This window comes from Delphinapterus leucas, chromosome 6, assembly GCF_059928025.1.
Source record: "Delphinapterus leucas isolate spDelLeu-1000000601 "Yukka" chromosome 6, BTC_Dleu_Yukka2, whole genome shotgun sequence".
NCBI classification, from domain to species: domain Eukaryota; kingdom Metazoa; phylum Chordata; class Mammalia; order Artiodactyla; family Monodontidae; genus Delphinapterus; species Delphinapterus leucas.
In genome coordinates, this window is record NC_143134.1 from 37926979 (window position 1) to 37941860 (window position 14882).

Sequence of the window (14882 nt, forward strand, 5' to 3'; positions counted from 1 at the left end):
ATTAGGGTTGAGCCAATCAAGAATATGCTTCAGACAAAACTCACCTTGGTGGAAAAGGAGAAAAGAAGAACTTTATCTTTGTTTTGCCTACAATGGTTTAAAAGCTGCTGAAGGACCTGGAAGGGAACCAGAGAACATCAGTGAACCAGTTTCAACAAAAAGTATACTATATACATATAAACATCACTTGAAATTTCCTTAAAAATTACTTTTATACAATATAATCTCAGTTATCTTTTATAATTCCCTTCATATTTTCCAAGTTAGAGAAATAAAGTATTAGATATTACTTGAAATTCATCATCATATTGTTAATAATGAGGTAAAGTTCTCAAAGACTTTTATTTCATCTCATCTGGTTTTAATAAAAAGGAAGCATTTTAGATTATGGGATGCATTTAAATGGATTAATTTAATTTCCAAAATACACTTTATTTATACCTACAATATGTTCAGAAACTAAATTACAGAGCAGCATTCCTTTTAGGAAGTATTTAAGTTTTCTCTAGATAGATATAATAAAATCTGTTTAATTTCACCTAGGTTCTAAAAGTTCTGATATTTATTTTCTCAGAATAATCAGTCAGATATACACCTCTTCTCATTTTCTCCCCTGTTTCTCTATTTACAGTAAGCCCTGAATTCCAGATTTGATTTTGACCTCAAAATGCCAATAATTTGCCCCCATATGCAGCGCTTTTAGGAAGGAAACAAACAATCCAAAACCTGTATATGAGAGTAGTACTGTTATTTTTAAAAAGGCATTTCCACTCTGGCAATGACAGCTCCAGAACGCTGTGGAAAAGCAAACCACAAAGGAAAGAAAAGGAATTTTCTGTACTAAGTATAAGGTTTTACTGAACTATACAATAAACAGCTAATTTTATTTATTAAATGATAAACATTTAAACTTTTAAATAAAAAAATTTATACTCAATATAAAATTCTTAATAGTTGAGCAAGAAAAGACATTGTGCTAACTCTGACCTCTACGCAACAATCTCTCAAAAAAAAAAAAAGCTGTGGAGTTAAAAAAAAAAAAAAAAAAAAGCTACTCAGACAACCAAGCAAATGGTAAATAAAAATGTCACAGATCAGGTAAACATTATTTTGATACTTGGAGAACATATAAAGTAAATTTTAATTGTATTAGCTTTATTTTTTAATAAAATAACTGAATAAAGCATGTGCATTTGAATTTCACATAATTCATTAACATTTTAAAATTAATATATTTTATATTTTAGAGCAATTTTAGATTTACAGAAGAACTGAGTATACAGAGAACTCCCACAGATTCCCTCCCTCCCTCCCCCCACTTCGGCCTCTTCCCTGAACAGTTTCCCTTACTATTAACATATTGCATTAGGGTGATATATTTGGCTGATGAATAAATACTGATAAATTATTATTAATTAAAGTTCATGGTTTACATTAGGGTTCACTTGTGTTGTACAGTTCTATGGGTCCTGACAAATATATAGTGACATGCATCCATGACTACATTATTATACAGAATAGTTTCACTGTCCTAAAAATTCCCTATTCTCCATCTATTCTTCCCTCCCTGTAAATCCCTTGCAACCACTGATTATTTTGTTTCTCTATAGTTTTGCCTTTTCCAGAATGTCATATAGTTGGAATCATACAGTATGTATGACTGGCTCTTTCACTTAGCAATATGCATTCAACGTGCCTCTGTGTCTTTTTGTCGCTTGATATCCTGTTTCTTTCTATTGTTGAATAATTTTCCATTGTCTGGAGGTACCACAGTTTGTTTATCCATCCACCTATTGAAGGACATCTTGGTTGCTTCCAAGTTTGGGCAATTACAAACGAAGTTGCCATAACCATCTGTGTACAGGCTCTTATGCAGACATAAGTTTTAAACTAATTTGGGTAAATACCAAGGAGCATGATTAGTGGATCGTGTGGTAAGAATATGTTTAGCTTTGTAAGAAACTGCCAAACTGTCTTCCAAAGTGGCTGTACCACTCTGCATTCTCACCAGCAATAAGAGTTCCTATTGCGTGTTGTCAGTGTTTTGAATTTAGCCATAAGTGTCTAGTGATATCTCGTTTTAATTCATAATTCCCTAATGACATATGATGTTGAGAATTTTTTCATATGCTTATTTGCCATCTGTATATCTTCTCTGGTGAAATATCTGTTCAGATCTTTTCTGTATTTTAAATTGGATTGTTTATTTTCTTATTGTTGAGTTTTAAGAGTTCCTTGTATATTTTAGATACCAGTCCCTTATTGTTTTGCAAATAAATTCCTACCAGTTTGTGGCTTGTCTTATCATTCTCTTACAGACATTAACATTTTAAGACAAGGATATGATGCACAGAAATCCACTCTGATTGTTTGAGGGTATCATACCTATTACAATTTCAGGTATTCTTGAACATTTTATAGTAAAAGCAAAAAACAGTAATAAGGAAAGTGAATGTTTTTGAACTGAAGGTCTTTATTAGGCTAGTTAAAAAACAAAAAGAAACCCAAAAAAACCTTACTAGTTAAATGAATAACTATAAGCTAAGATCCCTTACTAAAAATTTCAGAAATAAAACTGTGGTCACTATAGTTGGAGTCTTAATAATACAGACCCAATGTTTTGTCACTCAGTTGTCCTCCACAGAACAAGACAATCCACCTGTAAGGGAATCCTAAATTTGAGGATGTTCACAGCTAATGAATCTTAGATCTAATTTTTCTCAAATTAGTCGGCCTAGAGATGAACATGACCCTTGTATGATTCCAACAGCACTAAATTGGGTTTCCTAGTCTTGTTTCCACCCTCCACAATAAGACTCTGTGGCATTTCCCAAGGGAATTAAAGGGAAAATGAGGATTCTCATCAGGGGAATGAGTGTAACTTTGTGCCCATCCCCTTGAATAGTAGTTGAGGTCAAAAATGACCTTGGCACTTAAGAGAAAGAGCTGGAGTATAGCTTTGAGGCTATGATGGGTACAGTAGGTATTATGTCCACAAATAAACTGCAGTTGCCAGCTAACCTATAATAAAAGAAGCAGATCTAGGATCGTTTATCACCTGAATTCAAGAAGTACATGCAATTTGGAGTTCTTAACCCCACAGGAAATAATTCCATTATAAGCCTGTAACTTTTGTATTACTAGATCATGAGATGATGTTGCTAATCAAATGATGAAACACAGTCTTGAAAACATATCCCTAGCTTACTACCATCAGTCTCTGTTTTATTGGTGTTCTCCCACAAAACAAGTAAAGTACAGGCTTCCTTCTCATATAAAGACACATACCCAGCCTCTGGCAATAATTCCCTTCTAAATATCATAATAAAAATAAATGTAATAATTATCTTAATCAAACACTATTATTCCTAAATAAGTAACTCTAACAGTATGTTTTAAATCATATAGTTAATGGATATATAAGAATATAAAGTACAGAGTAATAAAATTCCATTTAATTTCAAGAGTGGTAAATTTTTAGTGAAGAATCACAATGAATAAAATTTAAATAAATAGCCATGAATAATGAAGTTTTCAGAGAAGGCCATGATTTCTGGAAATATTCTATTGGCTTAAATTATAGGATTATAAGTGCTCAGTTCTAAACTAACTGGGCTTTTTACATTTCTCAATTTAAAAATAATTAAATAAAAGTCAATATGGATGACAAAAATATTATTGTTAGGAAATATTGTTAGATTTGAATTATTTGTTGTGATAATAAATCATAGGACGTTCTCTCTAACACAAACTTATTTATTTTAAAAATACACAATTTTTACGAAGTGAGCATAGAGGGAACATACCTCAACATAATAAAGGTTATATATGATAAGCCCACACTAATATACTTAATGATGAAAAACTGAAAGCTTTTCCTCAAAGATTAGGAACAAAACAAGGATGTTCACTCTTGCCACTTCTATTGTACTGGAAGTCCTAGCCAGAGCAATTATGCAAGAAGAAAAAAGGCATCCAAATTAGAAAGGAAAAGTAAAACTGTCACTATTTGCAGGTGATATGAGATTATATACAGAAAACCTTAAAGACTCCACCAAAAAAAGTCAGAATATATAAATTCAGTAAAGTTGCAAGATACAAAATCAATATACAAAACTCAGTTGCATTTTTGTAGATTAATAAAGAACTATCAGAAAGTGGAATTAGAATCCCATTTACATTTACATCAAAAAGAGTAAAATAACTAGTAATGAATTTAAGGAGGTGAAAGATCTGTACACTGAAAACTATAAGACACTGATGAAAGAAACTGAATAATATACAAATTAATGGAAAGATATTCCATGCTCATGGATTGGAAGAATATTGTTAAAATGTTCATACTACCCAAAGCAATCTATAGATTCAGTGCAATCCTTATTAAAATTCCAATGACGATTTTCACAGAAGTAGAAAAAAACAATCCTAAAATTCGTATGAAACCACAAAAAACTCCAAAAAGCCAAAGCAATCCTGAGAAAGATGAACAAAGGTGGAAGCATCACACTTTCTGATTTCAAACTATATCACAAAGCCAAAATAATCAAAACAGTATGATATTGGCATAAAACAGACACATAGATCAATGGAACAAAATAGAGAGCCAAGAAATAAACTGTGCATATATGGTCATTTAATTTACAACAAAGGAGACAAGAATATACAATGGGGAAAGGCTCTCTTCAATAAATAGTGCTAGGAAAACTGGACAGCCATGTGCAAAAGAATGAAACTAATCTTGAAAATATATCTGCACCCCCCCAGATTCACTGTAGTATTATTTACAATAGACAAACTATGGAAACAATATAAATGTCCATTGACAACTGAATGGATAAAGAAAAGGTGATACATATATGTGTGTGTGTGTGTGTGTGTATAAAATACACAAGGAATATTATTCAGCCACAAAAAAGAAGGAAATCCTGCCATTGTGGCAACATGGTTAGACCTTGAGGGCACTGTGCTAGGTGAAATAAGTCAGAGAGAGAAAGACAATTACAGTATGATCCTACTTAGTGGAATCTAAAAAGAAAAAACCTTCATAGGTACAGAGAACAGATTAGTGGTAGTCAGAAGCAGGGGGTGGGGAGTGGGTAAAATGGGTGAAGGTGGTCAAAAGGTGCAAATTTCCAGTTATAAGACAAATAAGTTCTTGGGGATGTAACGTACAGTATGGTAACTATAGTTAACAATACCACATTGATACCTGAAAGTGGCTAATATTAAAAGTTCTCAGCCCAAGAAAAAACATTGTAAATATGTATTGTGATGAATGTTAACTAAACTTAATGGGGTAGTCATTTCTCAATATATACATATATATATCGAATCATTATATTATACACTTAAAACTAATACGATGTCAGATGTCAATTACATCTCAGAAAAAAAAATACACAAGTTTTTAAGGTACTCTTCCTAGCTTTTATTTTATTTCATTGAATTTAGACGTCCAAGCAAACTAAACTATTGTATGCTTATGTACATTATGTTTTAAGAATATGTGCATTTTAAGGGGAAAAAACCTGACTATTTTAAATTACTTCCTTTTTATTTTTTGCCAAAAGAAATAATTTATTTTTTCTTAATTAAAACATAATAATTGGGAATTGTTCTGTAAAAATCTGAATCCATAAATAAAGTTTCTTGATAGTTATTAAAGGGTTAAACAAACAAATTCTATTGCAAGGTGGCTTGAAGCTGTATTTCACACAGCTGTCACAGGAAATGCCCAAAGGCCTGGACATGTTTGGATAACCTAGCCTTACTTTTCACACCCCTCCCTCAGTAATACACCATCAAGAGCAGCACCAACAGGTCAGTTTTCTGGTATACAGCAAATGTCCACTTGCCACAAATGAGATTTAGCAGCCTTACAATCTAGGTCGGCAAGTAAAAACAAGAGCCAGAAAATTCGGTCTAGACATAGAGGCCCTGTCCGCCTTGAACTCTTCAAGTAGTTAGTTCCTTTCTCAAATTTGGAACTACTGGCTATCCTCATCCTCTTATTTGGCATTAACATTTTTATTTCTGGTAGATTACTTCCTTAAACATTTGAAGACAAGATATTATATATGTGGTGACAGCATACATTTTTAACAGGGCATGAATCCAATACATCAATAAGGAAAGTTTGAAGTACACTTGATATAACTACTACTAACTGAGAAATCTATCATACGCAGGGTTCGTAGTGAGCTGATAAAATTATACCAGTTGTCTTTGGTCACTATCTCTTCTGAATGATTGGGCATCTGTTCTGATAAATTGGTGTCCCTGTCATTACCATTTGATAAATATATTGTATATCATCCTTGCGTGTATGCAAACTGAAAGAAGAATACTTACCTTCATTTTTCCACTGTATTTTGGGTCAGAAAGTGTTTCAAAGGCTGCATCTTTGCTCTTCTGCACAAAGTCTGGGAATCTGGAAAATACCTGATCACATATCTTCTTGATAAGTGTTTCCTTAAGGGGAAAAGGAAGGAGAAAAGAAATCTCAACACAATTTAAACCTGTATAAATTGAAATCATTTAAGAAAAAAATCTATTTAGAAGGAATATATATTCCTTCCTAGGTTGAAGATTTTACCTTTTCTAATTCAGAAAACCTTAAAGTGATATGTTAATCATATATGGCTTTGATGAGTTCTGAGATAGTGATATAGCTATTAATTTTGCTGTTAACTTTTTTTAAAGATTTCCAAAATAAGGAACTGAATACTTCCCAAAGAGCAGTCTTTTAAAATTACATTTGAACAGCCTCAAGCCTATCACACAAAAAGAAAATGTAAAATCATTATATAAAAAAGTTTTAAAAAGATCTTTTTTATTTACATTGTGCTTTAGAATAAGACACAATTGAAATGACTAAAGTAAACGACTGCATGTATGCCTAAATTTTGAAATTACTGATTTTTGCTAGTTTGGGAAGCACTCCTAATATTTAATATACAGATTATTATAAATCCTCATTTTAATCCAGTAGATAAGATAAATGTAATTACACACATTATTACTGGAATTAGGACTGACTCATCAAATATCTTTAATTAGTAATTATATCAAAAGATGTTAGGAAAATAAATATATCAACATTATCAGAGGCATAAAAAAGTTATTTTAATTTAAGGTTAACTTTTCTCACTTTGATTAAAATTTTAAGTGCATATACTTCTTTGACACCTAAATTAAAAAAACAAGCAAGTCAGTTACCTCTTAAATTTCATACAAAAATAACTTAAGGGTATTTGGCTAATAAATTTTATACCAAATATAGAATACTTATACCAAATAGCATCACAAAGAAATTTAAAAAGCCAACCCAAACCTGTTGTTTGGAGGTGCTAGCAGCCTGCAGTAATGCAACATGGTTAGCTACCTTCTGAAGGACTGCAAGGTAACTGAAATACAAGGTTTTCACTGTTTCGCCATGTGAATTGGTCTGTAACCAGAAAAGTACAGAAAATAAAAATAAGCAAGGGACTAACATGGCTATGTAACTACTTACATCACAAAATATGCCACTTACAATAATACTTATTATCCAGTTACTATTGGCACAATACGCTCTGAGAAAATAATGGTCAACTGATATACAAAATATCCATGAATCACTAATGTGGAATCGTAGTTTTGGTGAAACATACACAATGATGTTTTTAATAAAAGAGGGGAGAAAGTCCTCATTCCAGGAAGTATACACAGTGATAGAAATGCTGCCATAAGAGGTTCCTGGTCATAGAACTCTACAGTGTGGTGATGGTGTTACATAGAAGCCTTTACTCTCTCCGCTCACCCATTCCAGTTTTCTAGGAAACTGTGCTATTACAAAAATGTGAAGTGGTTAAAGTCAGCAAAATAAATGAGATATGGAATAAATACCAATCTAGATAAATATTTACTTATGAAGTCCCTCTATGCATGTGGATATGAGTTGATAATAAAGTAGCAAGGTGAAAAAAGGGCAGGAAATACATAGATTTTTTTAAAAAAGCATAAATGAATATTTGTTTCCAAATAAAAATAAAATACTTTACTGTACTGATAGTTTCTTTTAAATTAACATTCACTCTCAGATCAGAATATTTTAAGCCTGCTATCAAAGAGGAAGTATTATCCATTGATAATGAGAAATTTACTGGAAATGAAATGAAATTTCAAGATTAAAGCAGGATACTTCCCAGTAACAGTTGAAAGGGAAGATATAAAATTGGAGCTACTTTTAAAAACTAGTTTTTTGAAAAGATACTGAATATTGTATTTTGCTGTGATTACTATTTGATATTGTAAAATCTTTTGGAAAATTATTCCCTTTTCTTAAATTACAGCTACTAAAACTAAAGAACCATGTGAGGAAAAGTTATTTTATCTGCTACTTACTTTGATACTATTAGAATACAGTACTCTGTAATCAAAAGCAAGATAGTAAAGATATCATACGGAAATGCTTACCTTATAACAACAATTTCTCCTTTTTCGGCCACTGCTGCAGGTACAAGGCTCAGAAGATTGAAGTATCAAAGACACATCTTCTGTTTCTAATACTGTTTGATAGACGGCTTTCTGAAAATCTGTCAGAGAACAATATACCATCTGCCAAGATAAAATACAAGGTAACTATTAGTATATTTTTAATAGCAATAATAATCACAATGCACATCAGGTTTCATAGACTGTAATAGTGAAAACTCATAAATTTACATTTTTTCTGGATACATCATTATACATAGGAGAATATAAGAAAATTTCTCCTAATTCTCCCATATTCTATGCTACAACCCTACCCTAAAGTATACAAATTATAACTTACTTTCCAAATAAATCTCATAGTTTGTTCTTTAATTAAAAAAATCAAAATATGAAAAAAGTATGTAATTTCCTTATAAATTTCTCAACATATTATTGTGGGTCTTTTCAGGAGTCTATATGATTAGCCCATCATGCAAATAAGTGATTAAAGTTTAGGTCAAACAAAAAAAACTAGAAAAGGAAAAAGGGAAGATTTTTAGAACAATGGTATGGATAATACTTACTGAATTACTTGAAAATTTAGAAAAAAATTAAAAACTTCCTATTACTGAAAACAGGATAAAGCATTTGCATTTGATATCTTGCTATAAATTCCCAAGATTAGTAAAGATAAGAATTAAGTAAATACACATAAAAGCAAAACTTGTAGAAGTTGCTACTTTGTGCCCAAATTCAAGAAAAGAAAAAAATATAAGAAAACAATGCCACAAAGTTATAGTGGATACAGTTTGCCTTATATTTCTGGTAGTACTGGAAATTGGTAAAATTCTTCTACATATAGCTGTATGTAACCAAGGTCATAAAACTAAATATATCCATATCAGGACTTTGAGGAATGTGAATAGGGGAAAAGCCACCTATTTTTAAATATTTATATGTGTGTATCACTATAATAGAATATTACTGCAAAAAAAAGATGCATGGTGCATATGAGAATATTGAAGATGGGGTCAACGATTAAGGTACAGAGGGAAATTCTGAGTTATTATTTTCCTCCAGGTTTACTAAGATATATTTGACATACAACATTGTGTAAGTTTACAGTATACAACACTATGATTTGATATGTGTATTTATTGCAAAATGATTACCACAGCAATAAGGTTAGTTAACACATTCATCACTTCACATAATTACTTTTTGTATGTGTGGTGAGAACATTGAAGATCTATTCTCTTATCAACTTTCAAGTATACACAGTATTGCTAACTACAGTCACTATGCTGTACATCAGATCCCCAGAACTATTCATCTTATAACTGGAACTTTGTACCTTTTGACCAGCATTTCCTCATTTCCCCTAAACCTGAGCCTCTGGCAAACACCATTCTACTCTCTGTTTCTGTAAGTGTAGCTTTTTTTTTTTTTTTTAACTCCACATATAAGTGAGATCATACAGTATTTGTCTTTCTCTGTCTGATTTATTTCAGTTAGCATAATGCCCTCCATGTTGTCACAAATGACAGATTTCCTTCTTTTTTATGGCTGAACAATATTCCATTCTCTATACATACATATCTTCTTTATTAATTCATCTGTCAACAGACAGTAAGGTTGTTTCCACATCTTAGCTATTGTGAATAATGCTGCAATAAACATAGGAGTTCAGGTATCTCTTCAAGAGTAATTTCATTTCCTTCAGGTACACGATCATCCCTCAATACCTGCAGGGGATCGGTTCCAGGACCCACCTCCCCTATGTTTAACAAAATCTGTGTATGCTCAAACCACTTACATAAAACAGTGTAGTATACTTGGTCCTCTGTATCTGCAGATGTGGAACCTGCAGATGCAGAGGACCGACTGTATACCTGGAAGTGGGATTGCTGGTAATTCTATTTTTAATTTTTTGATGAATCTCCCTACCATTTTCCATAGTGGCTATACCAATTTACATTCCCACAAACAGTGCACTGGGGTTCCCTTTTCTTCACATCATCACAACACTTGCTACCTCTTGCCTTTTTGATAACAGTCATTCTGACAGGTGTGCACTGATACCTAATTGTGGTTTTGATTTGCATTTCCCTGATGATTAGTGATATAGAGCATCTTTTCATGGGTCTGTTGGCCATCTGTGTGTCTTCTTTGGAAAAAAGTCTGTTTATTAGGTCCTCTGCCCATTTTTTAATTGGATCGTTTGGTTTTTTGCTATTGAGTTGTATGAGATTTCATATATTTTAAATGAGTCCCTTATCAAATATATGGTTTGCAAATATTTTGTCCCATTCAATAGGCTGCTTCTTCATTCTGTTGATTGTTTCTTTTGCTGTACAGAAGCTTTTTAGTTTGATGTAATCTCACTTGTTAATTTTTGTTTTTGTTGCTGTGCTTTTGATGTCATATCCAAAAAATCATTACCAAGGACTTCCCTGGTGGCACAGTGGTTAAGAATCCGCCTGCCAATGCAGGGGACACAGGTTCAAGCCCTGGTCTGGGAAGATCCCACATGCCGCGGAGCAACTAAGCACGTGCGCCACAACTACCGAGCCTGTGCTCTAGAACCTGCAAGCCATGAAAGCCTGTGCACAGCAACGAAAACCCAACACAGCCAAAAATTAATTAATTAATTAATTAATTTAAAAAAATCATTACAAGACCAATGTCAAGGAAGTTTTCCCCTATGCTTTCTTCTACGAATTTTATAGTTTCAGGTCTTACATTTAAATCTTTAATCCATTTTGAGTTAATTATTATGAGTGGTGTAAGACAGGAGTCCAATTTCATTCTTTTGCATGTGAATACCCAATTTTCCCAGCACCATTTATCAAAAAGACTGTCTTTTTTTTCTCCATTCAGTACTGGCTCCCTTCTAAAATATTGGTGGACTGTTTACACATGGGTTTATTTCTGGGCTCTGTATTCTATTCCACTAGTCTATGTATCTGTTTTTATGCCAGCACCATACTGTTTTGATTACTGTAGCTTTGTAATATAGTTTAAAATCAGGAAATGTGATGCCTCCAGCTTTGTTCTTCTTTCTTAGGATTTATTTGGCAATTTGGGGTCTTTTGCGGTTTCATACAAATTTTAGGATTGTTTTTTCTATTTCTGTGAAGGATGTCATTGGAATTCTGATAGGGAGTGTATTGAATCTGTAGATTGCTTTGGGTAGTGTGGACATTTTAATATTAATTCTTCAAATCTATGAATATGGAATCTTTCAATATATTTGTGTCTTCTTCAGTTTCTTTTATCAATGTCTCATAGTTTTCAGCATACGTGTCTTTCACCTCTTTGGTTAAATATATTCCAAAGTATTCTACTGTTGAGTTGTTACTAAAACATGTAGTAATATTCACTGAACACTGCTTACATGTCACATATTTCAGAGCAACCATGTGAGGCAAGCACCATTGTCATCATTCCCATTTAAAAGATAAAGAAATCAAGGCTTCCCTGGTGGCGCAGTGGTTGAGAGTCCGCCTGCCGATGCAGAGGACACGGGTTTGTGCCCCGGTCCAGGAAGATCCCACATGCCGTGGAGCTGCTGGGCCCATGAGCCATGGCTGTTGAGCCTGAGCATCCGGAGCCTGTGCTCCGCAACGGGAGAGGCCACAGCAGTGAGAGGCCGTGTACCGTAAAAAAAAAAAAAAAAAGATAAAGAAATCAAGTTTTGAGAGATTTAACAAATTGCTCAAGGTGATAAAACTAGTAAGTAGGGGAGCCAGGATTGAAGCCTATGGTATTTGATTTCAGAGACCAAGTTCTAAACCTCTGTGCACAACTCTTTCTTCATATACTTAAAATTTATTGTTCCTACTTAGATATATAACTAAAATTACACAAAACATTTAAAAAGGGGGGTTCAAAAAATAAACAAATGGGACCTAATGAAACTTAAAAGCTTTTGCACAGCAAAGGAAACCGTAAAAAAGATGAAAAGACAACCCTCAGAATAGGAGAAAATACTTGCAAATGAAGCAACTGACAAAGGATTCATCTCCAAAATACACAAGCAGTTCATGCAGCTCAATATCAAAAAAAACAAACAACCCAATCCAAAAATGGGCAGAAGACCTAAGTAGACATTTCTCCAAAGAAGATATACAGATTGCCAAAAAACACATGAAAAGATGCTCAACATTACTAATCATTAGAGAAACGCAAATCAAAACTACAATGAGGTATCACCTTACACCAGTCAGAATGGCCATCATCAAAAATTCTACAAACAATAAATGCTGGAGAGGGTGTGGAGAAAAGGGAACCCTCTTGCACTGTTGGTGGGAATGTAAATTGATACAGCCACTATGGAGAACAGTATGGAGGTTCCTTAAAAAGCTAAAAATAGAACTACCGTATGACCCAGCAATCCCACTACCAGACATATACCCTGAGAAAACCATAATTCAAAAAGAGTCATGTACCACAATGTTCACTGCAGCACTATTTATAATAGGCAGGACATGGAAGCAACCTAGATGTCCATTGACAGATGAATGGATAAAGAAGATGTGGCACATATATACAATGGAATATTACTCAGCCATAAAAAGAAATGAAATTGAGTTATTTGTAGTGATGTAGATGGACTAGAGTCTGTCATACAGAGTGAAGTCAGAAAGACAAAAACAAATACCGTATACTAATACATATATATGGAATCTCAAAAAAAAATATGTTTCTGATGATACTAGGGGCAGGACAGGAATAAAGACACAGATGTAAAGAAGGACTTGAGGACCCGGGGAGGGGGAAGGGTAGGCTGGGACGAAGTGAGAGAGTAACACTGACATATATACACTACCAAATATAAAATATATAGCTAGTGGGAAGCAGCTGCATAGCACAGGGAGATCAGCTTGGTGCTTTGGGACCACCTAGAGGGGTGGGATAGGAGGGTGGGAGGGAGATGCAAGACGGAGGGGAGATGGGGATATACGTATGTATATAGCTAATTCACTTTGTTATACAGCAGAAACTAACACAACGCTGTAAAGCAATTATACTTCAATATAATGTTAAAAAAAAAAGTGGGGTTCATGAAGTATTCCAATTGAATGATAATATATGCTTTAGATCAAAAAGTCAAATGTTGTATCAGTTTCCCCAACTTGCATATCAAGATCATATTTTCCTTTCAAATCTATTTTTAAAAATAAAAATCAACAGGATATCCTAAGATTAGGGTATTTGATAGGACTGCCCCTATTGAGGACAATATTAATTAGATTTAATTCACAGTAATTTTTAGAAACTTTATTCCATTGCCTGAGCTAGAAGAACCACAAGATTAAAAACTATAAAAGACCACTATATTTTATAAAAATTTTCTTAAGGTTAACACCTCAAATTTTCTTATACAATTAACAGAATTTAACTGTAATTTTCCTACAATTTCTTAAAATTAGGTTAGTTGTGTAACTGTACATTGCATTCTACAAGAAATGTACCTATATAAAAAAAGCTTTTAACAACTTTGTTCTGTAGTTAGAATTAAATTACCAAAGGGTATACTGGGTTGTAGATGGTACACAGTATAGGAAGGACAAAATATGAACAGAAAACACATTACGGAAAGAAGTTCTTCTTCCTTCATTGAGGAAGAATTATATCAAAACCTTCTTGTTCTAAAATAAGAGAAATGAGTTTAATGTATATTAACAGTAAACCTGTTAGATAAAATGTTAGTAAAGTTAGTGAGGAAGATGACTGGGCTCAATTAATATTTTATGAAATTCTGCATATAACTTTTTTTCATACTGAGTAAAAGGCAAAAATCTATATTCATAAAATACCACAGGAGATAGGTTTTCTCTTCAAAAGGAATATTTTTAGAAAAAATGAAACATGACAAGAAATTCATAATATACACAAAAGCTGTTCTCACCCGGTCTTCCTTCTTAGGCAACTGATCCTTGATTAGAGTCTTGGTACGCCTGAGAAACCATCCAGACATCTTTTTTGCAAGCCTTTGCATGGCCTTTCGGCCAGTAGCTAGTTCTCTTTTTGTTGCTGTGTGTCTCTGACCATGTTCTACTTGGTCAGAAAACTGCTTCTTGAAGTGGATCCTGCTACCTAAAAGTCCTGGCACAGCCCTTTATAAAGGCAATAAGAAAATATGTTAAGGCTTTATTAAACTATCTAAATAGGAAATCACTAACTTCTTTTTGCTTTTAAGAAATATACTAAGTCACTTGTTTATTAATGATAACAATAACAAAAGGCAAGAAAGCGGAATGGTCTTTATGACAATTTTAGTGAACAACTATAAGAAGATGATGGAACTGGTAAATCAGTTCAGATATTTACTTCAGGGACCAAGAATAATAAAGATAGGCTTTCATGGGACACTATACTCTGAATACTATGTTTGGGATCAAACACTTCTGTAAACAGATAAT

The 14882-nt window shown here is 33.1% G+C and overlaps 1 protein-coding gene across 3 annotated transcripts in view; it reads right to left on the bottom strand.

Moving 5' to 3' along the window:
* ERCC6L2 (ERCC excision repair 6 like 2) overlaps nt 1-14882 on the bottom strand; it is a 140388-nt gene that overhangs the window by 74339 nt on the left and 51167 nt on the right. For 2 of the 3 annotated variants that reach the window (XM_022558976.2, XM_022558978.2), the window contains exons 6-10: nt 14369-14576; nt 8458-8598; nt 7334-7447; nt 6352-6471; nt 45-116 (exon numbers count right to left, since the gene is read on the bottom strand). In XM_022558976.2, coding sequence (XP_022414684.2) covers nt 45-116; nt 6352-6471; nt 7334-7447; nt 8458-8598; nt 14369-14576 — 655 coding nt within the window. The remainder of the gene's footprint in view (nt 1-44; nt 117-6351; nt 6472-7333; nt 7448-8457; nt 8599-14368; nt 14577-14882) is intronic. The other variant, XM_089913020.1, reaches the window with a different exon arrangement.